The sequence below is a fragment of the Laccaria bicolor genome, genomic scaffold (assembly GCF_000143565.1).
Source record: "Laccaria bicolor S238N-H82 LACBIscaffold_1 genomic scaffold, whole genome shotgun sequence".
In the NCBI taxonomy this organism is placed as follows: domain Eukaryota; kingdom Fungi; phylum Basidiomycota; class Agaricomycetes; order Agaricales; family Hydnangiaceae; genus Laccaria; species Laccaria bicolor.
Window position 1 is genome coordinate 1,583,585 of NW_001889872.1, and position 21,819 is coordinate 1,605,403.

At 50.1% G+C, this 21,819-nt stretch overlaps 16 protein-coding genes across 16 annotated transcripts; 4 read left to right on the forward strand and 12 right to left on the reverse strand.

Annotated features, from left to right (window-relative positions):
* Positions 1 to 33: 33 nt before the first annotated feature.
* Positions 34 to 440, reverse strand: LACBIDRAFT_301287 (uncharacterized protein; the record flags this gene model as incomplete). The annotated part of the gene is made up of 2 exons (XM_001874049.1): positions 34 to 312; positions 366 to 440. The coding sequence occupies 2 exons, from the start codon at positions 438 to 440 to the stop codon at positions 34 to 36; spliced, it is 354 nt and encodes a 117-aa protein (XP_001874084.1).
* Positions 441 to 582: 142 nt separating this feature from the next.
* On the reverse strand, positions 583 to 732 carry LACBIDRAFT_301288 (uncharacterized protein; the record flags this gene model as incomplete). The annotated part of the gene is made up of 1 exon (XM_001874050.1): positions 583 to 732. The coding sequence occupies one exon, from the start codon at positions 730 to 732 to the stop codon at positions 583 to 585; it is 150 nt and encodes a 49-aa protein (XP_001874085.1).
* A 146-nt stretch (positions 733 to 878) lies between these two features.
* LACBIDRAFT_301289 (uncharacterized protein) lies at positions 879 to 1,601 on the reverse strand (the record flags this gene model as incomplete). The annotated part of the gene is made up of 2 exons (XM_001874051.1): positions 879 to 1,182; positions 1,234 to 1,601. The coding sequence occupies 2 exons, from the start codon at positions 1,599 to 1,601 to the stop codon at positions 879 to 881; spliced, it is 672 nt and encodes a 223-aa protein (XP_001874086.1).
* Positions 1,602 to 1,870: 269 nt separating this feature from the next.
* Positions 1,871 to 2,858, reverse strand: LACBIDRAFT_301290 (uncharacterized protein; the record flags this gene model as incomplete). The annotated part of the gene is made up of 3 exons (XM_001874052.1): positions 1,871 to 2,176; positions 2,226 to 2,290; positions 2,342 to 2,858. The coding sequence occupies 3 exons, from the start codon at positions 2,856 to 2,858 to the stop codon at positions 1,871 to 1,873; spliced, it is 888 nt and encodes a 295-aa protein (XP_001874087.1).
* A 415-nt stretch (positions 2,859 to 3,273) lies between these two features.
* LACBIDRAFT_301291 (uncharacterized protein) lies at positions 3,274 to 3,444 on the reverse strand (the record flags this gene model as incomplete). The annotated part of the gene is made up of 1 exon (XM_001874053.1): positions 3,274 to 3,444. One exon carries the CDS (start codon positions 3,442 to 3,444, stop codon positions 3,274 to 3,276), a length of 171 nt encoding a protein of 56 aa, XP_001874088.1.
* Positions 3,445 to 3,543: 99 nt separating this feature from the next.
* Positions 3,544 to 3,947, reverse strand: LACBIDRAFT_301292 (uncharacterized protein; the record flags this gene model as incomplete). The annotated part of the gene is made up of 3 exons (XM_001874054.1): positions 3,544 to 3,565; positions 3,616 to 3,676; positions 3,728 to 3,947. The coding sequence occupies 3 exons, from the start codon at positions 3,945 to 3,947 to the stop codon at positions 3,544 to 3,546; spliced, it is 303 nt and encodes a 100-aa protein (XP_001874089.1).
* Positions 3,948 to 4,031: 84 nt separating this feature from the next.
* Positions 4,032 to 4,244, reverse strand: LACBIDRAFT_301293 (uncharacterized protein; the record flags this gene model as incomplete). Its single annotated transcript, XM_001874055.1, has 1 exon — positions 4,032 to 4,244. The coding sequence occupies one exon, from the start codon at positions 4,242 to 4,244 to the stop codon at positions 4,032 to 4,034; it is 213 nt and encodes a 70-aa protein (XP_001874090.1).
* A 165-nt stretch (positions 4,245 to 4,409) lies between these two features.
* Positions 4,410 to 5,765, reverse strand: LACBIDRAFT_301294 (uncharacterized protein; the record flags this gene model as incomplete). The annotated part of the gene is made up of 2 exons (XM_001874056.1): positions 4,410 to 5,492; positions 5,559 to 5,765. 2 exons carry the CDS (start codon positions 5,763 to 5,765, stop codon positions 4,410 to 4,412), a joined length of 1,290 nt encoding a protein of 429 aa, XP_001874091.1.
* Positions 5,766 to 5,947: 182 nt separating this feature from the next.
* Positions 5,948 to 7,720, reverse strand: LACBIDRAFT_301295 (uncharacterized protein; the record flags this gene model as incomplete). Its single annotated transcript, XM_001874057.1, has 6 exons — positions 5,948 to 6,813; positions 6,863 to 7,066; positions 7,121 to 7,441; positions 7,488 to 7,545; positions 7,603 to 7,634; positions 7,684 to 7,720. 6 exons carry the CDS (start codon positions 7,718 to 7,720, stop codon positions 5,948 to 5,950), a joined length of 1,518 nt encoding a protein of 505 aa, XP_001874092.1.
* A 173-nt stretch (positions 7,721 to 7,893) lies between these two features.
* LACBIDRAFT_301296 (uncharacterized protein) lies at positions 7,894 to 10,025 on the forward strand (the record flags this gene model as incomplete). The annotated part of the gene is made up of 4 exons (XM_001873426.1): positions 7,894 to 8,080; positions 8,131 to 8,206; positions 8,261 to 8,423; positions 8,481 to 10,025. 4 exons carry the CDS (start codon positions 7,894 to 7,896, stop codon positions 10,023 to 10,025), a joined length of 1,971 nt encoding a protein of 656 aa, XP_001873461.1.
* Positions 10,026 to 10,469: 444 nt separating this feature from the next.
* Positions 10,470 to 11,678, reverse strand: LACBIDRAFT_301297 (uncharacterized protein; the record flags this gene model as incomplete). Its single annotated transcript, XM_001874058.1, has 1 exon — positions 10,470 to 11,678. One exon carries the CDS (start codon positions 11,676 to 11,678, stop codon positions 10,470 to 10,472), a length of 1,209 nt encoding a protein of 402 aa, XP_001874093.1.
* A 293-nt stretch (positions 11,679 to 11,971) lies between these two features.
* LACBIDRAFT_186951 (uncharacterized protein) lies at positions 11,972 to 13,484 on the reverse strand (the record flags this gene model as incomplete). Its single annotated transcript, XM_001874059.1, has 5 exons — positions 11,972 to 12,292; positions 12,356 to 12,472; positions 12,524 to 13,249; positions 13,301 to 13,349; positions 13,401 to 13,484. 5 exons carry the CDS (start codon positions 13,482 to 13,484, stop codon positions 12,261 to 12,263), a joined length of 1,008 nt encoding a protein of 335 aa, XP_001874094.1. The 3' UTR covers positions 11,972 to 12,260.
* A 101-nt stretch (positions 13,485 to 13,585) lies between these two features.
* On the reverse strand, positions 13,586 to 14,573 carry LACBIDRAFT_301299 (uncharacterized protein; the record flags this gene model as incomplete). Its single annotated transcript, XM_001874060.1, has 3 exons — positions 13,586 to 13,966; positions 14,023 to 14,328; positions 14,384 to 14,573. 3 exons carry the CDS (start codon positions 14,571 to 14,573, stop codon positions 13,686 to 13,688), a joined length of 777 nt encoding a protein of 258 aa, XP_001874095.1. The 3' UTR covers positions 13,586 to 13,685.
* An 893-nt stretch (positions 14,574 to 15,466) lies between these two features.
* On the forward strand, positions 15,467 to 18,494 carry LACBIDRAFT_301301 (uncharacterized protein; the record flags this gene model as incomplete). The annotated part of the gene is made up of 10 exons (XM_001873427.1): positions 15,467 to 15,471; positions 15,531 to 15,544; positions 15,607 to 15,669; positions 15,723 to 15,923; positions 15,988 to 17,333; positions 17,385 to 17,831; positions 17,884 to 17,998; positions 18,051 to 18,278; positions 18,331 to 18,398; positions 18,453 to 18,494. 10 exons carry the CDS (start codon positions 15,467 to 15,469, stop codon positions 18,492 to 18,494), a joined length of 2,529 nt encoding a protein of 842 aa, XP_001873462.1.
* A 280-nt stretch (positions 18,495 to 18,774) lies between these two features.
* LACBIDRAFT_301302 (uncharacterized protein) lies at positions 18,775 to 19,682 on the forward strand (the record flags this gene model as incomplete). Its single annotated transcript, XM_001873428.1, has 2 exons — positions 18,775 to 18,964; positions 19,021 to 19,682. The coding sequence occupies 2 exons, from the start codon at positions 18,775 to 18,777 to the stop codon at positions 19,680 to 19,682; spliced, it is 852 nt and encodes a 283-aa protein (XP_001873463.1).
* A 428-nt stretch (positions 19,683 to 20,110) lies between these two features.
* LACBIDRAFT_320940 (uncharacterized protein) lies at positions 20,111 to 21,815 on the forward strand (the record flags this gene model as incomplete). The annotated part of the gene is made up of 6 exons (XM_001873429.1): positions 20,111 to 20,261; positions 20,314 to 20,342; positions 20,400 to 20,466; positions 20,516 to 20,925; positions 21,266 to 21,504; positions 21,560 to 21,815. 6 exons carry the CDS (start codon positions 20,111 to 20,113, stop codon positions 21,813 to 21,815), a joined length of 1,152 nt encoding a protein of 383 aa, XP_001873464.1.
* Between the last annotated feature and the right edge of the window lie 4 nt (positions 21,816 to 21,819).

Here is a 21,819-nt window from a genome sequence, read left to right on the forward strand (position 1 = left end):
GGGCCCTTTGATATTGACTCCATCTTTCATATATCAACTTGTCGACTCTTCTTGTTCCACAAAAAAGCCTCGAAGCCAACTCGCTTCTTCCACCATCTCCTCCATTGTCCTTGGAGCTCTATCATCGTCTGCGTCTACCTTCAGCGGCAACGGCTTTTTGCTTTCATGAAGTTCTGAAAGCAACGAACCTTCCTGATGTTCTAGAGCAGGATATACCGCATCCTTATCGCTGGCAAAGCGATCGCCTTGAAACTTGCGAGGAAGGAGGTGAAAGTGGACATGGGGAACAGTTTGCCCTGCTGCCTTTCCATCCTATTTTTTTCTGGTTCAGTAATACCAATGGCAGGCCCAAGGAATAAAGAAACCTGGCAGGCGACGGTGAGCCCGTCAGCGCCATATGCCCGTTGTATTACGTTTCCGACATGTTGAATCGAGCGCATGAGAGCACTTAGTTCGTGGTCTGAGTGATGTCATTGAGCAAGGCCACTTAGATAGATGGTGTGATATTGAGAACCATCTAAGTCGGACAGGCGCGGAACTGGTCGGTTCGGGACAACAAGGACATCTGAGTTGGACAGTGTGTTAATGCGAGTTAAATTGTGGGTTCTTTTCATCAATAGTCTTACGTCCAGGAACGATGGGTTTGAGGTTGACTATAGCATACGAGAGCGAGGAGCGATAGAAAGCCTGGCTAGTAACCTCAATTGTAGAAAAGAGCAGCTTTGCGCTCATGGTATTGAAGAGCGTTCAAGAGACTTACGTAATGGGCCTATGTCGAAATCGCTACAAATTGGCTACAAATGCTTTCAAAGCTACAAATATAAATATATCTCATGTCGACCTGGTATTGAGTAGATGATAATACAGTCCTTGAAGATTTATGAACACCAGAATCGTGCCATGGCGATTGATGCTTCGGAATAGGTGGGTGCATCGGTCATGATTCCATAAGTCCTTTCCAAATTGACGAGCTCCGGGCAACAGGTGGGTCCTGGTCGATCGCTCGAGTAACTCGGACCCAATAGTGTCGGGACGCTGTTGGTGCAGGTGTGTCGAATAGCTGAGGAGAAATCGATGATGCGAACGCTGGTACCCATTCTCATGATATGTCGCCCATTCATTAGATCCCCATGAAGCAAACCAGCTTGGTGAATCTTGCACGAGGCAATCATAACTTGTCGGCTTGGAAACGTTAGCTCATTGTGGCAGAGGGCAAGGTCTTAAGAGACTCACTTGAATTCTCGGGCGTCCCATATTGGCAGACCAGAGCAATACTCGAGGACCATGCAGCCTAAATCGATGCCGTCGACTTTCCCCTTGTAAAGTCCATAGAATTTAGGTACGACGGTGCCCTGCAGATGCCGCAGCTCGTTTGTGTAGATATCAGCTTCCTGAGCAAGCTTTTCGAAAGCACTTTGTCCACGGGCAAGCTTAATAATTACGACCTCGGAAGGTGCTTCTAGACGAGGACCAAGGCGAGCGGTGTGGATGGTGGAGCTGATGCGCTTGACGACTTCCGCAGTCTTATGTTCGGACCCGGCCGACCACGACCACAGAGTGTAGGAATGAAAGCGATCCCAGCGAAGTTTGAGGGTAGCCATGAAAAAAGTGAAGTGAAAAGTGGGATGAGCTAGAAAAGCGGGTAACAAGGTCGCTTATATAGATAGCTGAACAATGGGCCAGTCAAAGCGGCATCACTCGTGTTGGGTGTTGGGGCAAAGTGCAGGCCACCGTCAAGCCACAAACTCTGTGGCCAAGAGTCGACGCGGCAGGCCATTTGAAGTCGCGACGTGATGATAGAAGATACAGCCTAGTGTTTGGTTTTTGAACGTAGCTAAGTGTAGCATCACGTGGCCGCGCTTTGTCAAATCTAAAAATACAAATGTCCCACCCCAATAACTATAGCCTCTCCTACCAGCTTGATGGATTTCGCTGCCTCATCCCAAGTCAACAGCAAGTCGCCACCCCTAACGCTGACCTGCTTTGCCTTAATGCTCTTCCCGGATGCGATCCGTTGCTTTTGGTACCAATAAGGGGTCAATACACAGTGCGCAGAGCCACAAACGGGGTCCTCGCCACCAGGAATCATTGTTGGAGAAAACATCCGAGAGACAAAGGATTCATTTCCGCTCGAGGACGCTGTGGTAACGGTATTTATGATGTAGCCAGTGTCGCGCTGTGCAGAGGTCAGTTTGTTTACGCTGAAACACTGACATCAAACTGACAAATGCTTCTGCATCCACTTTACATTCTGCAAGGTTCTCTTTTTCATCCAGCTCAATGAGGAGCGCTGTGATAATAAATTCAGCCACAGGATAAACTCGCCTTGTGGTCATCTCACCATGCTCATAGGGAGGTCCGCTGGCACCCAGGTAGTTGATGACAACCTCCCGTCCAAAAGCCTTGTTGATCAACGGAATTATTCTGGATTTCTGTTCCTCAGATAACTTTGTTGTGGTGCCTGTAGGAAACTCAATCTCGACCAGCCCACCGTCGACCTTCTTAGCCGCCACAACTCCCTCCGATGGCGTATGAAACTGAAGCACGCTTATCGACGCCCTCCCCGTTTGAGAAAAAAGGACCTTTGCGCTGGCCAGTGTTGCGTGTCCACAGAGGGATACTTCGACGCCGTTTGCTGCGAAGTATCGAATGTCATAAACCGCAGTCGTATCGTTTTCTGCCGATAACTGGGATGGCCCAATGAACGCCGTCATGGGCTGGTTGACATTCCTTGCGATGCCAGCCAAAGTGTCCTCTGGAGTGTTTTTCGGATCTAAAAAGATGACGGCTGCGGGGTTCCCGCCGAAGGGGCTAGTGGAAAACGCTGCGACTAATGAGAAGGAAGCTTGGTTCGACATGTTCTTGTTTGTGAAGCTTATCCTACTCCTTGACCCTTGCTTTTAAGAAAAGAGGTGTTCGAGTCATATTTTTTTGGCCTTACTCATCACATCAAATTCTGAAGATGGTGGAATGGTATACATCGGTTATGGCGGAGCATCAATGCATCACTGTCAACCCCTCCCACCGATACCGGAAGGCTACGTACGACCTCACTCGTTATCCAACAAGACCACTCAAACAATCAGCGTCAAGGTAATCCACGATGACAGTGCGTAGACATGAAAGTGGAAAAAGAGAAGCTTGAGATAAACATGAAAACTACAAAGAAAGGCGGAAGTGGGATAACTGGCAAGAAATGGAAAGAGCTACCCTACACTCGGTATGGTCAAGATATGGATGTCCACTGGCGGGAGCAAAGAGCCTTGACAATTTCTAAAAACACAGATCTCCCACGCCGATGATGGCAGCCTCTCCAAACAACTTCATGCGCTTAGCCTCCTCGTCCCAGCTCAAAATCAAGTCACCACCTCGGGGGCTGACCTGCTTTGCTTGAACGCTTTTCCCAGATGGAACCCCTTGCTTTTGGTACCAATAGGGGCCCATTACGCAGTGCGCAGTGCCACAAACCTGAAATCATCCTTCGAGAAAAGATACGAGAAACCAAGGTTTCATTTCCGCTCGAAGATGTCGTGGTAACGGCATTTATTTCGTAGCCAGTGTTGCGCTGAGTAAAAGTCAGATTGTTTATGTTGGAGTAAGTTAGGACTGACAAACGCTTCTACGTCCACTTGACATTCTTTAAGGTTCTCCTCTTCGTCTAGCTCAATGAGAAGCGCTATAATAATGAATTCAACAACGGGATAAACCCGATGTGCGCACATCTTACCATGCTCGTAGGGAGGCCCACTGGCACCTAGATAGTTGATGACAACCTCCCGTCCGAAAGCCTTGTTGATCAACGGAGTTATTCTGGATTTCTCCTTCTCACGTAGTTCTGCTGTGGTGCCCGTAGGGAACTCAATCTCGACGCGTCCATCCTCAACCCTCTTAGCTGCCACAACTCCTTCCATGTGCGTATGAAATTGAAGCACACTTATCGAAGCCATTTCTGTTTGGGAGAAGAGGACCTTTGCCGAGGCCAGCGTCACATGCCCACAGAGAGACACTTCGACGCCGTTTGCTGCGAAGTATCAAATGTCGTAAACCTTAGTGATATCGTTCTCTGCCGGTAAATTTGAGGGGAATACAAACGCCGTCATAGGCTGGTGGACATTCCTTGCGATGCCAGCCAAGGTTCCTTCTGGAGTGGTTTTCGGATCTAAAAAGACGACAGCTGCGGGATTCCCTCCAAAAGGGCTGGCGCAAAACGCTGCGACGAGTAAGAAAGATGCTTGCTGGGACATGTTCGTCGACCGTCTCCAGGGATTCCCCTCGATACCCAAGGAAGAGGCGTTTTATACTTTGATACAAGCTACTCATCACATCGTGCTGGCGAGTGGGGATAGTCTGTTTTTAATAGAGGCTAGAACCGTAAATGTGGCATGATGGTACACGTCAGGAGGTATATCTCACTCATTCTCCGACTCATTCCAGTCAGCATCAAGCAGGCGTATTCCCCATCTCCTAAGTCTCCTCCGCCACTCCTTCATCTCCCCTTGGACACCAGCTTCTTGGGCCATAGACCCCATCCCTTTTCTCAACCACCGAACATCCCTCGCACGAAGAACTGCGAGATTGGGTAAGTGGCGTAGTGCCCTTTCCAAAACTCGCCAGAAATCAGCCTTGGGTCGAGGGATGGAGAGGATTTGTAACGCATGATTCTCCTGTAAGGAGATGTCCGGGAGAGGATTCTCGAGGGAGAGGTGACGAAGGTTAGGGGTATAATCCATAACATTATGTGGCGAAGGGTGGTTTCGTGCTGGCCATGATTTGGGTGCGAAAAGAATGAGAGACCGGAGGTTTTCTCCATGAGTAGAGATCAGGTGGGTAACGAGAGATGCGGGATATGGTACGTCATCATAAGGGGTGACTGTAAGTTTCTGCAGCGATGGTAGAGGAGAGTGGAGCAAAGCAAGCATGAAAGGGGAGGCGTGCATGGAAACCAAAGATAATATACGCAGGTTAGGTAGGCGAATCGGCTGGAAGTAGTCCATTGGAGGTAACTGTAACCCATGAAAATTGAATTCCAGCTCAGCGGGGTCCAAGCCTTGTCCAACGATTTCCAACTCCTCCAAGTTGGGACAGCACCGAAGTAACTGGACAAATGGATCATCATCGGGAGTAGGGGAAGGCGGAGGGACGTAGCTAAGCCCTCCAAGTATGCGGAGATTGGCTGCTCCTTTGCGGTCAGCTAGTGAGGATAGAACCCTCCGGCTGAGCACGAATGATGGATTGACGTAGAGGGTAGAGAGGAAGGGTAGCACTGTAAATAAACGCGCCAGGACCGAGTCGAGAAGAAGAGCCTGGGGCTGCCCGGCGAAAGCAATTCCGGAGAGGTCTAGGACCTGTACCCAGCGGCCTGGCGTCGAGTAGGGTATTCGTCGAATGGAATCCCATTTTTGGTCCGCATTGTGTAGTAGATCATGAAACTGTTGTAAGGCTGAGACTTGATCAAGGCAAATGCTGGAATATATCAGCGGGAGTGCGACTTCCTATGTGTAGTTGAGGTGTTAAAAATTAATAAATGAGGTTGAAGGAGAAATGCAAATATAACAGACCTTGAATCCTTTGCACACTCTCAAAAGAGACCATGACCACTTGGCTTCCTCACAAGCCAGGGCATAGGCAAATATCTTCGACCATAGTTCAGCCGGGAGAGGTCTCAACGGCTTGGGGTGGGGTAGCAGAGGTAGTAGAAGGAAGGCACCAGAAAACTTGGCGAGGGGTCGTGGTCGAAGTAGAATAGTCTGGCTGGTGCTCATCATTCCAGCCGAAAGAGGACCGCTTCACCAAATCCCAGACGTACTTATAGAAGGGAAAGGGGGTACCTCAAGGGGAAAGGAGATGCCTCGAGGCGACTTGGGCAAGCCTCGCTTCCATTTGTCGTACCACCGCCAATTCGTTCATACTGACAAAACATGGTTCAACATAGATATCTACATATCTGTTACAGAATATCACCCATCTCTTCAACGAACCGATCGTAATCATCCTTTCGCTTTGAATCCACCTTGTCTTGTTTCGTTGAGGCTTTCTGTGAACCGGGAGAGGGTCCAAACTGGTTCTTCAACGTACTCAAAAGATCAGGCCTTGCATCCACATTCAATTCCGCATCATTCGCCAGTTCACCAAGCGATGGCGCTGCATTCACACCCGACGATGGTGTACTCGCAGCCGCGGCCTTTTTGCGTTTGACCGTTGTGGGTACGAATGCCGTCGCCTCTTTCTTGAAGTCTCGTAGTTGCGGAGCAGCGAACACTGTTGCGGCGGCAAGCTCCGCTTCAGATGCTTGTGGTTGAGGGGGTGTTTGTGTATTACTCGTAGGTTTTGGAGGCAAAGAGGGATGTGGAGCGGCCAATTGAGTGGCTCGATGTGCCTGGAAGGTTTGATGGGGGATAGAGGAAAGTGGATCTTGCACTGAGGATGATGATTGAGTCCGTCGGGGAAAGAAACCTGGTGGAGGAGGTGGCATCGAGTTTGGATTAAACGGAGGAGGAGGGGGGAAATTTGAAAGCTGTGGGAAGCTAGGAGGTACCATTGCTGGATATCCTGGAGGTGGCGGAGGGGGGAAGTTGACAGGCCAATTCAGGGGTCGTGGAGGAAAGTGTCCAACTGTGGAACCTGGCGGCAAGGGTGGTAGTGACGAGCTGGTGGGAGGAAAGCCGCCTGGCGGTGGCGGGGGGAGTGAACTTCCCAAAGGCATACCAAATGATGAAATGTTGGGCGGATATCCAGGGGGTGGAGGCGGCGGAAGACTGTTGACTGATAGAGGTGGGGGTGCGGTCGTGTTGGGCGGCGGTAAATGTGGTAGTTCTGGAAGGAGGTGAAATTGCAGAACTTTCAATTGGAAAATCTGACCAACCTTGGACTGTATTGTGTCCTGGGGGAGGACCGTCTGGCATGGGAATATCGTCGTCGTCAGTAACCAGTTCTGACCCCGGTGGAAGGCCTTCTGGCATTGGAATATCCTCGTCTGCACGAAAGATGAGCTTTTGTGAGATCTGGAAATCTGGAGGTATACCGTCTTCCATCTCTTCGTCGCTGTCAACTTCACCTGGTAAAAGAGCTGCATTTCGGGAGAGGTAAGTTCGCGAAGGGCAAACAGCAGGGCTGAACTCACGCCTTTCCATGTAGGGCATCCCAGGAGGAGCGACACCAAACTTGTTCATCACAGGGTCATAGTAGATACTTCGCTCTGGATGTCGGGGAAGCCCGTTCTTGCGGAACAACCTTCTGGTTGGCAAGACTATCTCCTCCTCCTTCTCTCCTTCTTTTCTGCGAGGTCGATAGACAAGACGTCGCTGTTCTGGATGCTCAGCAACATATTCTGCTTTCTTTCTGTTGATCTTTTCTAGTTCAGCTTTGAGTTCTGCTAATTTATCCGGGTCGGCGTTGGATGTCTTTGCAGCGCCTTCCAGCCGCTCGATTTCGTCTTCGAGGTCTGTGACAGGTTGAGGACACGTGTATATTCCACTGGAGGTGCATACCATGAGTATCCTTCTTGACGAGAGAAAAATCTCGCGCTTTAGAACGTTCGGCCTTATTCTACTGCAAAGATGGATGTTATGGCGATGTTGGGTTGCGATAGTGAAGACTTCTTGCCTTTTTCAATTCCTTTTTACGCTGCGCCTTCCCTGATAAGTTCTATGAGCGTTGATGCGGGTCCGAAAAGGGTGTACTCACGGAAAGAGTCTGCAGGATTGAGTGACTTTTTCGCCATTACGATGGTGGTGGTCTGGATTAGCGCGCGGACCCGTGCACGTGTGACTTTGAGTCACCTTGAATAGTCAAGGTCATGGTCATGACATCGGTCGTTGGCTTCCCCAACGCTTCCCACTCAAGGGGAGCGAGCCATTGCACATCATACGCTCGTTGTCGCCGTTATCGTATCCAATGACGAGCGCTCCTATCCTGCAACCAAACACCCCAAGTCGTGTTTCTAAGATGGCCGCAAACCAATCTGTCAACTTGAATCATCTTCTTAACTTCACCCTTCCTCCACGGCAGACAAGGCCTCTGACCAACATCCCGAGGAGGAGTAGGAAGTCCGGTACTTCCCAAGGTGTATGGAACAAGGAGCGTATGTGTTTTTCCCTATCATTACTCATCTCATCTAACACTCATGCGTAGGGTTCGTCAATGCACAGTATCGGTTCGTCATGAACCCAAACGGGGATTACACCGTGCACTTCGCAGACCCAGACATGCACGTACATTTCAATCCGGGTCATCTTGCATTACTTATACTATCTTTTTGCAGCTTCTTCCAGTGGCAGGACATCCTTCAGGTTATCATCCCTCGCTCCTCCGCGCTGGCCTCTGCTTCTGCAACAGGAGATTCGTCTGGACAGGGAGAGGGGCTTACAACATGCCCAATATGCCTGTCTCCCCCCACTGCACCCCGCATGACTAAATGTGGTCATGTCAGTGAAATTCGTCTCTCTCTGTCCAAAGGCTGATTGACTGGGGCATGGACACAGGTCTTCTGCTTCGCTTGCATTTTGCACTACTTGAGTACATCTGATAACAAGTGGGCGCGATGCCCGATATGCTTTGACTCTGTCAACGAACGACAGTTAAAGACTGTCAAATGGTACGACGGCCCAACTCAGGTAGACGAAGATATCGACGAGCCTCTGGCGGAGGCTTCGTCATCCTCTTCGGCACTAGATAACACCTTTGAGACTGTTCCCCGGGCAGGCTCATCGCTACGAATGAGGCTCATCCAGCGTCCTCAGATTACCACCTTAGCCTTGCCACGCTCGCCCACCTGGCCTTCTGACCTGCTCCCTCCTCACCAAGCCCCATTCCATTTTCTCCCCGATGTCTTCAGCTTTTCAAAGTTTATGCTCGCGACACCAGCGTATCTCATCTCTGACTTGACAAGGAACCTCGACGAACTTGCTTCGGAGCGCAGGCTGCTTGTCGAAATGAACGATGATCTAGGTGTATGCTTCATTGATGGTGCGGAACAGAAAGTCCGAAATCAGATTGCGAAGGCTGCTGCACTCGAAACCTCAGCACTGAAAGAGCAGATCGAGAAAGCCCGACGTGGTCAACAGGAAATCGAGGAACGTTTGTCGTTCCATTCTCGTCGCCAAAAGGAGGAAGAAGCAGCTCGCGCTCATCCACCCATCTCAGAGGTACCGCATGAGCTTCTTTCCATTAGGTCGGGGGGTAGCACACCTATTCCCACTCCTGCAGCAGCAGCTTCTCCGAAGGAAAGTAACCCAAGAACTTTGCAGGGCCGTAACAACCCGCCCAAACAGCGTCGCAATCTCAACCCACCACCACCAACAACATCAACGTACTACTATTATCAAGCGGCATCCGGCCTTCCTCTCTTTCTTCACCCCTTAGACATCAGGATCCTGCTGTCACACTTTGGGGGTTATCAATCTTTTCCCGACTCGATAACCATTCGCGTAGAGAGTCTCTCAGAGGGCACTGTCAACGACGATCTCCGCAAGCGGTGCAAATACCTCGCACACATGCCGGAAGGCGCCGACGTTGTGTTCATTGAAGCTGATCTTGAGGGTGTCGTGAGTTCGGAGGGCTTGAAGAACTTCGAAGGTCCACTGAAGATGCGTACTGCAAGACGCAAGGAGAAGGGCAGGAAGGACGATCGTGCACGTACCAGGGCTGAGGAAAGGGAAAGGGAGAAGCACAAATCTGCTGTCTCCTCTGCTTGGACGTCCACTTCACTCGGGCCGGCGGAATACCCGATAGAGGACTTTTCAGCGCTGGAGGGGTCTTCGGTTGTCGTAGTGCAACCTGAACCAGTTACGGTTCCGCCTGTGACCGGTGCATGGGGTGCGCGAAGTTTTGCGTCTGCTCTGCATTCGACGCCTTCACAGGCTGGTCGGCCAGCCTCTGGGTCCCATCGTGGGGTGAGTGCGACGACAGTTGAGCAGTGGGACATGGATGAAGCGTGGCATGAGCTTGAGAGCAGTACTGGTGGGAGGAAGAAGCGGGGTGCTAAGCTTGTTGTTCTTGGCAGTGGTGGAGGTGGAAGACGTCGTTGAGATGGTGAGTATGTTGACTATTTAATTCGAAGAGTCCTTATCCTCAACCCGCTTGAGGGTATCATACAATTCTAGTGTAGTAATAGCACAACAAGAGCATCTAAATATCAATATACATTTTTTCAGGATCTCAACAGTTCGCTGGTCGCCATGCCTCTCTATATTTCCTTCATCAAATGTGTAGGGCCTATAACAGTGTAAGAATCGTATACGAATAACGCCACTGAAACCTTGTAGGTAAGTACATTGCGAGAACATCGCATCGTTATATCAGTTTTTGTCACTTTTTCAGAGAGCAACTGTGTGGTTTGCACCTGCGGTGAAGGTCGACCAAACTCCGTGGCTGGTCATGAGTGTGATCAACTTCCTAGAGATGGGGCAGCAACGTTTGAGTGCGATCAAGTACGATCAGATAGTCTGCGAAGAAAACGACGGTTGTTGCGCTCAATGCGAAGTCATTTCACTAAGAGTGGGCACAGCTTTGAGTAAGGAAATCATGTCCTCCTCTAGAACGGTGGCACCTAAGAGTTTAACCCGTGTAAGGGGACAGGACGACCGCTCGACCAAAGTGATGAGCGTCTCGCATATGGATTGTTCCGCTGAAGAAATTTCGAGACTGTGGAGTGAAGGCAAAGTGAGACGGTCGAGGAGAGGCGCGATCACCGTTCCCGTGCTCAGGACCACCCGCAGAATTTTCAGGTGCTGATTTACGACGGGACTGGGAGGAAGTGGAAACTGATCTTCTGGAGGGTATACATCCTCGAAATGGCACTCGACCAATTGTGTGCTCCGCTGGATGGCCTCCAGACATTCGTCTGTGGATATACATTTTGCTTTGAGCTTCGTTAGCTGTCCCCATGGTAGACTGACATCGTGGAGGTAGTAATGGGAAAAGGAGACTTCGTGAAGCAAAGGTGCTTCGCTGAACGCATGCATAGACCGAGGAATGAATTCATTTGCTGAAGGGTGCACCATCACGGATGTGAGGAGCGGGAGGTGATTTCCAATCTTGCTGAGGCACTCGTACCACGCCTCTGGCAGGAATAGGTCTATCTTCTGCCACTTGTAACATACGGAGGCCAACTCGGAAATGACTGCAATGGGCGTCAGCGCATCCCTCCAAGTATGTTCGCCGTTTTCGGAGGTTAGGGAAATGGATAGGGGACGCTGGCCGGAACGCTCTAGCCATTCGCGTAGTAGCGCAGCCTGTGTATCTGACCGCTTCCTCGACACCCGAATATCGATGCTCGACCAAAGTTCGGACATGGACCACGCAATCTGCCGCCATGCAGTGCACACTTTGCCAAGTAGCAGAGGCACTACGGTGGAGTTGTCCGATTTGCTGGAAAGGTCCGGAAGACCTGCATAGAGAAATATCTCGGATAGGATCTCGGGTGGTAGGGAGAGGGATATGGGTGACAGCGTGTTTCGTTTTTTGCATAGTCGTGCTCGCTCCACGCGAAGCTTGAAAATGAGCTGATCCACCACGTCAATTTCTGCGTCTAGGTTCGCTCGCTGGGTATCGGGTGCACCAGCGCCGAAGCTTGGTGCTACGGAGTCTGCATCACATAAAACATCACTTGTATCTCGTTGGATACCGAGCGCGTTGTTCACTATGGTGGTAGCACATCTTCGGCACACTGATAGGACCATGGCTCGTGTATATCCTGCAGCAACAAGGTGAGCAAAGTAATTTCAGTGTTGCAGCACTTGCAACTTGTGAGATATGCGTATCGCTACGCTGGACCAGTAGTTTTTGAACGATGATATTCTCGGACCAGAGCCCGGTCCGCAACTAACCCCATAAAGATGAACGACATGAGAAAACCGATAGTTTGGTATACAACAAGCACATATCGTATAAGTATATGTTTTGGAGGAGTTGTGCCCCGTTGCCACGTCGTTCATGCACGTAGTAACAAGCTGGGAGTCAAGTGGAATGTGCTATAGATAAAAAAACCGTAGATGGTATCAGGAATCATATGCATGAAAACAAATTTGCAGAAGGGGGGAATCAAGATGGAGACAAGATATAAAACCAAATTCCAGAACGCGTGCCAAGCAGAAGGAGAATACAGCAAGGATAAACGGAATTTGGAAGGGGGGTTATATGTGCAAATGATCTTGTTGTCTCCATGGGAATTAAAAGCATGATGGGGCGGACGTAAATAGTCGTAGATGGCTAGGCGTAAGTATGAGAACACTGGGCGTGCGAGATACACCGCGATTGCGTTTTTAGATTATTTGCAAATAATTGGAGGGTGCAACTGCGGAGGGCACAAAGGGTCAATGAGGCAGTTCACCACAAAAAATTGACGCTCGAAACTCACTTCCTAGTGTTCCATCTCCTTTTTTTGCTTGCCACCACTTCCCTTGCTTGTCTACGATGTCGAGAATCTCTCCTTTTTGGAAGGATATTTCATTTGGATCGTCTGGGTTAGCAACATCTGGAAGGATGTCAGTAAATGGCAGTGTGAGATTCCGCAGGTGATACTTACAAGCATACAGCGCCTTTGCCTTGTACGAGTAGACATCAACTGGGGGATTTGCCTCCGTTGCAGATCCTCCGCCGGACCCTCCCGCTCCGATGCCCGCCATGAGCGGAGAGTTAGGGCCATTGTCGGCGCCGCCGATAGAGCCTGCACCGCTTGGTTGGTTGTGTATACTCCCTGCGCCCGTGCCTCCAACACTCCTCGTCATGCCGTCGTTCAGACTCCCCTGAAAACTACCCTGGCTCCTGATGACATTGTTTGTGCTGCCAAACGCTCCGCTCCCCACCTTGGCTGGGTCATATGCGTCGTTTGATCCGATCCCACCGCCGGAGGAATAGTTGGTTGTGTATCCATTGCCCGTCTGAACGTTGTGCATGGAAGATTGTGTACGTGTCCTCCGACGACGCGACGGAGGGGTGAGGCCACCAGTGCCCATGGAGTTGAAGATGTATAGAGCGAGGGAATCTTCTTCCGATGTAAAATAGAGAACCCAGAGGATGTCGCACATGGCGAGGATAAGCCAGCCAGCGGCCATAGCCTCAAGGGAACCAGCACCCGTGAAAATGCCTTGATTGACCCCTATTACTGCGAAGACGATAGCGACGGCGCCAAAGGTAGATATTTGGAAACGGTGCATGGATATTGAATCGGTCGCCAGTGTCAACAGGACACCGGCGATGAGTGCGAGCTGGAGAAAGATTGCGAACCATAGGACGCCGACCCCACCATGTACTATTTCGAAAAATTAGAGAAATACTCGGACAGTCAGTTGAGAAGACGCACGCTGTGCTTGAGCAAAACACTGAGAGATGAACGCTATGAACCAGGCAAGCTAGGAGGTGTTTGGGCAAACAAGAAGCGTGACGACCAAGCATTGACTCACAATGGAAAGAACAGAGGTGAAGAGAAAGAGATAATGGGTGAGGATGGGTGTAAAATCCAGACCTTCATTACCTCGAGGTGGCATGGTTGATGACAAGGAAAGAAATGGATTCAAGCGAGGATCAACCGAAGATCGTTAAAGGCAGTGGACGCGTATTTTCTCACGCAACTCCTCTCTCCAAGATGTCTCGCTTCAGCGTTGTTGGCTATCGAGGCTAGTCTCAGAAAATTTGCCGTATACAATGGTCCACAACCCAAATGCAAAGGAGAAATTTGTGAAACCCGACTATGGTCTGAAATTAAACGAAATCAAATCCAAGTTTTCCGCAGCTTTCCACTCCAGAACGTGCAACCCCTGCATCTTTCCTTTCACCTCAAAGTGGTTTTTTGATGTGTATACCATGTCAAAGCCATTCTTTGTGAAGGTCTTCACGCTTGCCATGTTGCCTTCGAATGCCGCCGCAATCATATGCCGCACTCCCATCCTTGGTACGCCCCAGTCATGCAGCAGGGTTTCCACCGCGTCGGTCATAATTCCTTGATTGTGGTGGCTTGGCGCGAGCCAGTCTAATAAGGACATGAAGAACTGTATTTTGCAAAAGAACGACGAAAGGTGTACCAACCCCCAAAACTCCATATGATTTCTGGGTCGCCAGCTTTGCGACTTCCGTTTTCTTCCTCCCGTTTGGCCTTCCCAGCCCAGTCCACCGTCCAGCTGCCATCCGACAACACCAGCTCGCCATTTTTGTATCGGAACATATGGGCGTTTCCTATGAGCTTTTGTGTCCCATCATCCATTACTTCTCGGATGATGTGGACAGGACAATCCTCAACAGTTTTCAATTCCGCAACTTCCTTTGCTTCTTCCAGTTCTTGAAGGATATCTCTAGAAGGGCCGATCATCCTCCCCAACCAACTTTCCGCGTGTTCTGCGGGCTTTTCAGTTGAAAAGTCCTCTGAAGATAAACAGAAGAGGTTTATTACCCGGGAGATATGGGAATGGTGGGCTGTTCAACCACACACACAAACGAGGATCGTTCATGTATTCCAAAAGTTGTTTTGCGTCATCCCAACGCGCAGGAGTGAGGATGATGGATTTATGATGCCGTAAACGAAGGAATGGCTCTCCCGTCTGAGGGTCCACTTCGAGAGGAAAAAGTTGGGGATTCAACATTGGTGAGCACTTTACTTCTTTGCTACAAAGGCCGGCTTTGATTATAGCCAGACGCCAATGTGACTCGAGCCTGATCGAAATCGCAACACGTGAGCGACGTGATGGATATCCAACCCCGACGGTATCTCATATCATCTCCAAGTATCGTACGCTTCTTCAAGTACTGGTCCCCTTCCACGACGTGATTCTTACTCTAGGTCACTGAACCTGAACGTTACCTGCGAAAGAGGCTGGTCTATAGCTGTCTCTTCTTGCCGACTTGCGAAGGTCTAACCCAGTGCGTTCAGGAGCAACACGGACATCTCACCCCCGAGAAGTAGTAAACAATAATTGAAGTGGTAATTTGGGGATACTATGACACCAAATTCGCGTGCGGAAATTTCCAGCAAGTATTAAGTGCTTCGGATTTTTGGGAACTATATTCCGGGGAGGGATAATTGAATCCATGTCAACATTTATGTGTCCATGAGCATGGCGATCACGAGAAGACATGCGGTGATATAGTGAATAACAAAGGTAGGATTACACCAGTCAAGAGTGGAAGCCTCAAAACTTTAAGATTATTGCCTGGATGCCGAAACTGAACGCAAGTTGGATGAGATAGGGGTTCGTGCGGAGCTACATCTGTGGCCGTTGTTGAATAGCCATTCTTGCTGCAGTATCAGGAGCTGACCCATAGAGCTAGTCTGGTTTCGAGTTTACGAGGCGACTGGTTCGAATCCCTTGGCCTTTCGAATTCATCAGAAAATGAGTCACGTGAAGCCTAAAAAGATCGATAAGACAAGATTTATCAGTTGAAACCTTATCCTCGACTGTCAACAGTGTGCTCCCCACTGTTTAAAATACTCTCCTCGTACTCTTTTTCCATCTGTTTTTGTTAACAGCCAGACATCATGGTGTAAGTCAGCCGTTTACCGTCGCCATTCGATATTCTAATCGATGTCTTTGATCCTGCAGTAACTTCACAGTAGGTCAGTTCTTGAGCATCCCTCTATCGTCTCCAGAACTTGTATTTATCTACGTAATTGAACAGATCAGGTCCGTGGGCTCATGGACAAGCCCACGAACATCCGTAACATGAGTGTTATCGCTCACGGTAAGTTTTATTAACCTCTGTCTCATCTGGCTCAGTTCTGAATGTCATCGCAGTCGATCACGGAAAGTCCACTCTTACCGATTCCCTTGTCTCTAAAGCCGGAATTATTGCGTCGGCAAAAGCTGGTGACATGCGTTTTACCGACACAAGAGAAGATGAGAAGGAGCGTGGTATCACCATCAAGTCGACTGCTATTTCTATGTACTTTGAAGTTGACAAGGAGGATCTCATCTCCATTAAACAAAAAACTATCGGTATGTTCTCCTCTTTTTTTGATTGTTTTTTTTTTCAATGTCAATTTTTTTTTTCTCAAACTAGGCAATGAATTCTTGATCAATTTGATTGATTCCCCTGGTCACGTTGATTTCTCATCCGAAGTGACGGCAGCTCTCCGTGTTACTGACGGTGCCCTCGTTGTTGTCGATTGTGTTGAGGGTGTTTGCGTGCAAACGGAAACCGTGCTTCGTCAAGCTCTGACAGAACGTATCAAACCTGTCGTTATCATCAACAAAGTTGATCGTGCTCTTCTCGAGCTTCAAGTAGACAAGGAGTCGCTCTACCAATCTTTCCAACGTACCATCGAAAATGTCAACGTCATCATCTCCACATATCATGATGTCGCCCTTGGTGATGTCCAGGTTTACCCCGATCAGGGAACCGTCGCTTTCGGTTCTGGTCTCCACGGATGGGGTTTCACTCTTCGTCAATTTTCTAACCGATATGCCAAGAAATTCGGTGTGGACAAGGAGAAGATGATGGCGAAGCTCTGGGGTGACAACTACTTCAACCCCGCCACCCGCAAATGGACCACCGTTGGCACCGATGCGAACGGCAAGCCCCTGGAGCGCGCGTTCAACCAGTTCGTCCTTGACCCCATCTTCAAGATTTTCGATGCTGTCATGAACTTCAAAAAGGACTCCATAGGCCCGATGCTCGAAAAGCTTGACGTAAAGCTCGCTCAAGATGAGCGCGATTTGGAAGGCAAGGCCCTGCTCAAGGTTATCATGCGCAAGTTCCTCCCCGCTGGTGACTCTCTCTTGGAGATGATAGTCATCAATCTCCCCTCGCCCGCCACCGCTCAGCGCTACCGTGTTGAGACCCTTTATGAGGGTCCCATGGACGACGAGTCCGCTATTGGCATCAGGGACTGCGACCCCAAGGGTCCCCTCGTTCTCTACGTCTCCAAGATGGTGCCCACCTCCGATAAGGGTCGTTTCTACGCTTTCGGTCGTGTCTTCTCCGGCACAGTCAAGTCTGGACCCAAAGTCCGTATTCAGGGCCCCAATTATTTGCCTGGAAAGAAGGACGATCTTTTCGTCAAATCAATCCAGCGCACAGTGCTCATGATGGGTCGTTACATCGAGCCTATTGAGGATTGCCCTGCCGGTAACATTGTTGGTCTCGTTGGTATCGACCAGTTCCTGCTCAAGAGCGGTACTCTTACCACCTCAGAAACCGCCCACAACATGAGGGTCATGCGTTTCTCCGTCTCTCCCGTCGTGCAGGTCGCAGTTGAGGTCAAGAATGCGGCTGATCTCCCCAAGCTTGTGGAAGGTCTCAAGCGTCTCTCCAAGTCTGATCCTTGCGTGCAAGCATGGATTGCAGAAACTGGTGAGCACATTGTTGCTGGTGCTGGTGAGCTGCACTTGGAAATTTGCTTGAAGGTAATTCCTTTGGTTTTGCTATTTTTACCTCGTCTAACGAACTCCCCACAGGATCTGCAAGATGATCACGCCGGTGTTCCACTCAAGATTTCTGACCCTGTCGTCCCCTACCGTGAGACTGTCAAAGCCGAGTCTAGTATTGTCGCTCTATCAAAGTCGCAGAACAAGCACAATCGTCTCTATGTCAAGGCCATGCCCCTCGATGAGGAGCTCACGAAAGCAATTGAGGCTGGCACCATTAATTCCCGTGACGATTTCAAGATCCGAGCCCGCATGCTCGCTGACGATTTCGGTTGGGATGTCACTGATGCCAGGAAAATTTGGTGTTTCGGTCCTGATACCACTGGTCCCAATTTGTTGGTCGATGTCACCAAGGGTGTGCAGTACTTGAACGAAATCAAGGATTCATGTGTTGCTGCATTCCAATGGGCGACAAAGGAGGGTGTTACTTGTGAAGAGAACATGCGTGGCATTCGTGTCAACGTTCTTGATGTTACTGTACGTTTTATAGATTGGTTGTGGATGTGTGGATACTGATGCTTTTTTTCAGTTGCACACTGATGCCATCCATCGTGGAGGAGGTCAAATTATCCCAACAATGCGTCGCGCGACCTATGCTGCCTGCCTACTCGCCACACCCGGTCTCCAGGAGCCCATCTATCTTGGTATTATATTTTACCCTTTCGCATATAGATATCGAACTTATCTTTTATTCAGTCGAAATCCAGTGCCCTGAGAACGCCATCGGTGGTATCTACTCGTGTTTGAACAAGCGTCGTGGACAAGTGTTCAGCGAAGAACAACGGCCTGGAACACCCATGTTTACGGTCAAGGCTTACTTGCCTGTCGCTGAATCATTCGGCTTCAACGGTGAGCTGCGCTCGCATACCGCTGGCCAGGCGTTCCCCCAGAGTGTGTTCGACCATTGGGAGACGATGAACGGCAGTAAGTCGCATCTTTGTTATGGGGGGCATTAGTGACTTAGCATACGTTGCAGCACCCCTCGACAAGGGCAGCAAGATTGAGGAGCTTGTTACAAAGATCCGTACGCGCAAGGGCCTCAAGGTGAGACGAGTGTTCTTTTGCAAAGAGGTTGTTTGCTAACGCGGATCTTTCTAGCCTGAAATCCCGGCCCTGGACACATATTACGACAAGCTGTAATGATAATGATGATTGATTGAGAATGAAATGTTGTTGTATCATGGAATCTAATTTGCTTTATTCTGTGACTGTGTGACAAGTCCAAGTTGTTTCAGAGAGATAATTTGTGTCTTTTCTCACCTTTCTTGCGTTCTCGCTGTAATATCATTTCCACACAACCGATTCACTCGCTTGTCATCTCTACCAGTATCTCTACCAGTATCCTTTTCTTTATCGCTCAAGCCCAGGTCTTTCTACCTCGACACCACCTCACGGAATCCTACCAAACGCCCGACCACCAATGGCAGCCTCACTCGCTGGATTGTCCGCCTCAGTGACCCGTATCCTTTATCTTACAGGTTTTCCCAAGGAGTTGAAGACCAAAGATATTCAAGCAGCATTTTCTGACTATGACGGCCAGAATGGTGGCTTCAAGATCAAGTGGAGGGATGACACTAGCCTGTTGATTGTGTTCCAAGATGCTACTGTTGGTCAGTTTCTGAATTGGTTCGTCTTTTTAAAACATGCTCTAACTCCTCTTTCTCAGCCAAGCGCGCATATCTGCGCACCATTGCATTCCCTCCCCCCATCTTGACCTCTGCAACCACAGGGGTTTCTGCCACTATCAAACCATACGATGGGCCAGACGCCCAGACCGTCATTCAGACCGTCAATTCTCGCGGACAGCACGGACCCAGTGCCTCTCGCTCCCACAACCCCCGAGCTGCTTCCATCTCCGTCTTCCCCAACGCCCGCAGCACGTCCGGTTCGTCGTTTAGTGGGAACACGACGAATAACTACCGCACCAACAGCCACACCAGCACGAGTAGTGGCCAACACGTTGCCATTCCGGAGCACCAGCACCCGAACGGCCGTGAACCGTCGCCTACCCTGCCGTCCTTGCCTATGCATCCTACCCTCAATTCCTTGATAAACTCTTCCCTCGGGGAGTCGGCTTCGGGGATTCCTCCTGACCCGGCGATCGTCGCGACGAGTGCGCAGAATGAAACCACCATCAGCCCGCCGAGGATCGGTGATCCTGGCAAGAGAATGTTGGGAGCGGCGTTGGGCGTAAGGCACCCAGGGCTTGGCCCTAGAGTTCTCAACGGCAATGGGAGTCCAGGGACCAGTCCTTCTCAGGGCGGTGGGATTGATCAGGCCATGAGAGAAGCGCAGAGGGCGATGGGCAACCTCGTCGTCGCGGAGTGATTGTCCTGATTTGCCATCTGCCCAACTTCTGCTTGCCTTCTTTCTTTCTTTCTCTCGTAATTTCACATAGGTCTTTGTGTTCACACCTCACCTCACCTGCCCCCCTTTGATGCCCCTTTGCTATTCGGTCACTTTCATTTCGGGTTCCTTTTCCTTCATTTTTCATTCTGTTGAGCGTTCGATAAAAGCGAACGAACAGAGCAGGCTGGTGGTCGTTTTTTGTCCTGCGCTTGACCGAAATAATACGTTTTTACCTACCTACGGTACACACACTTTCCACTTGTATTTTTCACGCCCTTCGAAATATACATAATGTATACTTTTCTACTTTGCGTGCTTGGCGGGTATATGGGGAGCACATGATCCGAGTCATTTTGGGCGCTTTGCCTTCAGACCTCTCTCTTTCTCTCTCTCTCTCATTGTAAATTATGACTGCAGACGATACATCTGGTTTTCCGCCTGGCTATTTTGTCATTCGCTCAGTGGCGTGCGCCAGGCTGCTGGATGTGACTATGGATGAAATCGAGGATGGCACTGAGATTGCGCTGTGGCCGGAGAAGGAAAAGTCTCTAGTGGAAAGTATGTATCTAACCCTCCTGACTTTGTTGAGTGTTGGTTTCATGTCGGTTAGGTTTCCGAGATCCAGCAACCAACAATCAGGTTCGTCTTATCTAGCCGGGTATATGCAGGCTATGTACTTAATTAATCGTGCTGCAGGTGTTCTTCATTGACACCTCTGGGGCCTTGTGCTCCAGGTCTGCCGGACACGCTGTCGACGTCGAAGGTGCGTATCTACTGCCCTTGATCCTCGCTGAAATTAATACCCAACCCAGAGGACCGCCTCGTCCTCCGACATCGGCGACCCGTGTCTCATCCGTTCCCAAACGCCTACGCGCACCCCCTGCCCAAATTCAGCTACTCCCAGCAAACGGGGGAGATAACGGTCCACTTTACGTGTGACCCTGCGTACCCACCCCCAGACGCGCCTGCTTCCAACGCATGGAAATCAAAGATGTACCTGCTCACCTCGATCCCGATGCGCAAGCCACGGACCTTGATCGACGACGCATCCGAGTTTTTGACTTCTACGATACTCACGCCCATTTCGTGGGGCCGTGCAGCGCCGCAGGCTACGCCGGAGGAGGTGTTCAATGGGGATATTGATTTGAATGAGGACGATGTGGTAGAAGAGGAGAGGGGGGAAGAGGGGGAGGTGGATGATTCTCCTGAGGCTGGGAGGAAGGTGCGTGTGATTGGGGTTGTGGGTAGGGTGGTGAATGAGAAGGCGAGGAATCGGAGACGGTGGGTTGTCACGCCTTTGAGGACCGTGAATGCAAAGACGAAGGGGAATTCTTAATTGAGGTCACGTCACGTGGAGATGACGCGTCAATGTTACGCACGCGCAACTGTAATAATATTCTACTCAGTCCAGATACATTTTACGATCAAGAAGACATTGTCCAAACTATGCTGCATGGAGTTCGCACCCAACTCCTCCCTCATTCCTATATATTCACATTTCTACTTAGCTCACGCACAACGTACACGGCCCACATGACGATAATTCTACAAATTCCTCTCAGGTCGTCAAGATGAATACGACGCCCTACAGAGGTCGGGATACGCCGGGGAGGGGTTCTTCTCCAAAGGCCAGCGACTGGGCGCCAACGTCTCCCACGATCTTCCACCTCATCTGGCAAAGGCGAAGGCCCTCGAAGCGGCGGAGAAGCGGCGGAGGACATCTAGGGTGTTGGGTAGTGGCGGCCGTCTGGGAGGAACAATTGATACGAAAGGGAAGGCCCCCAGGCAGCTGGCTGCAGAAGTGAGTTTGTTTCCTTTGCTTTCTCTTTTGGTGTTCAATATGGTTTGTGATTTAGGCGGCTGAAAGAAGGGCACGCGAAAAGTCGTGTGGCTCTCAAGCTGGCTCCGCGCGAGAAGGCGGCCAGAGAAGGTATCGAGAATAAGGTCATTGACTTGACTTTGGACGATGATTCGGATTCGGATGTTATCATCGTGGAACGGTGGAAGACGTCCCAAGGGCTATCGCGGTCCCATCTTCATCCTCGGCAAGTGAGCGCCAAGTTGGTGCTGCACCAAATTCAGGATCTTGAAGGCCACTCCTGTTCGAAATGATTCT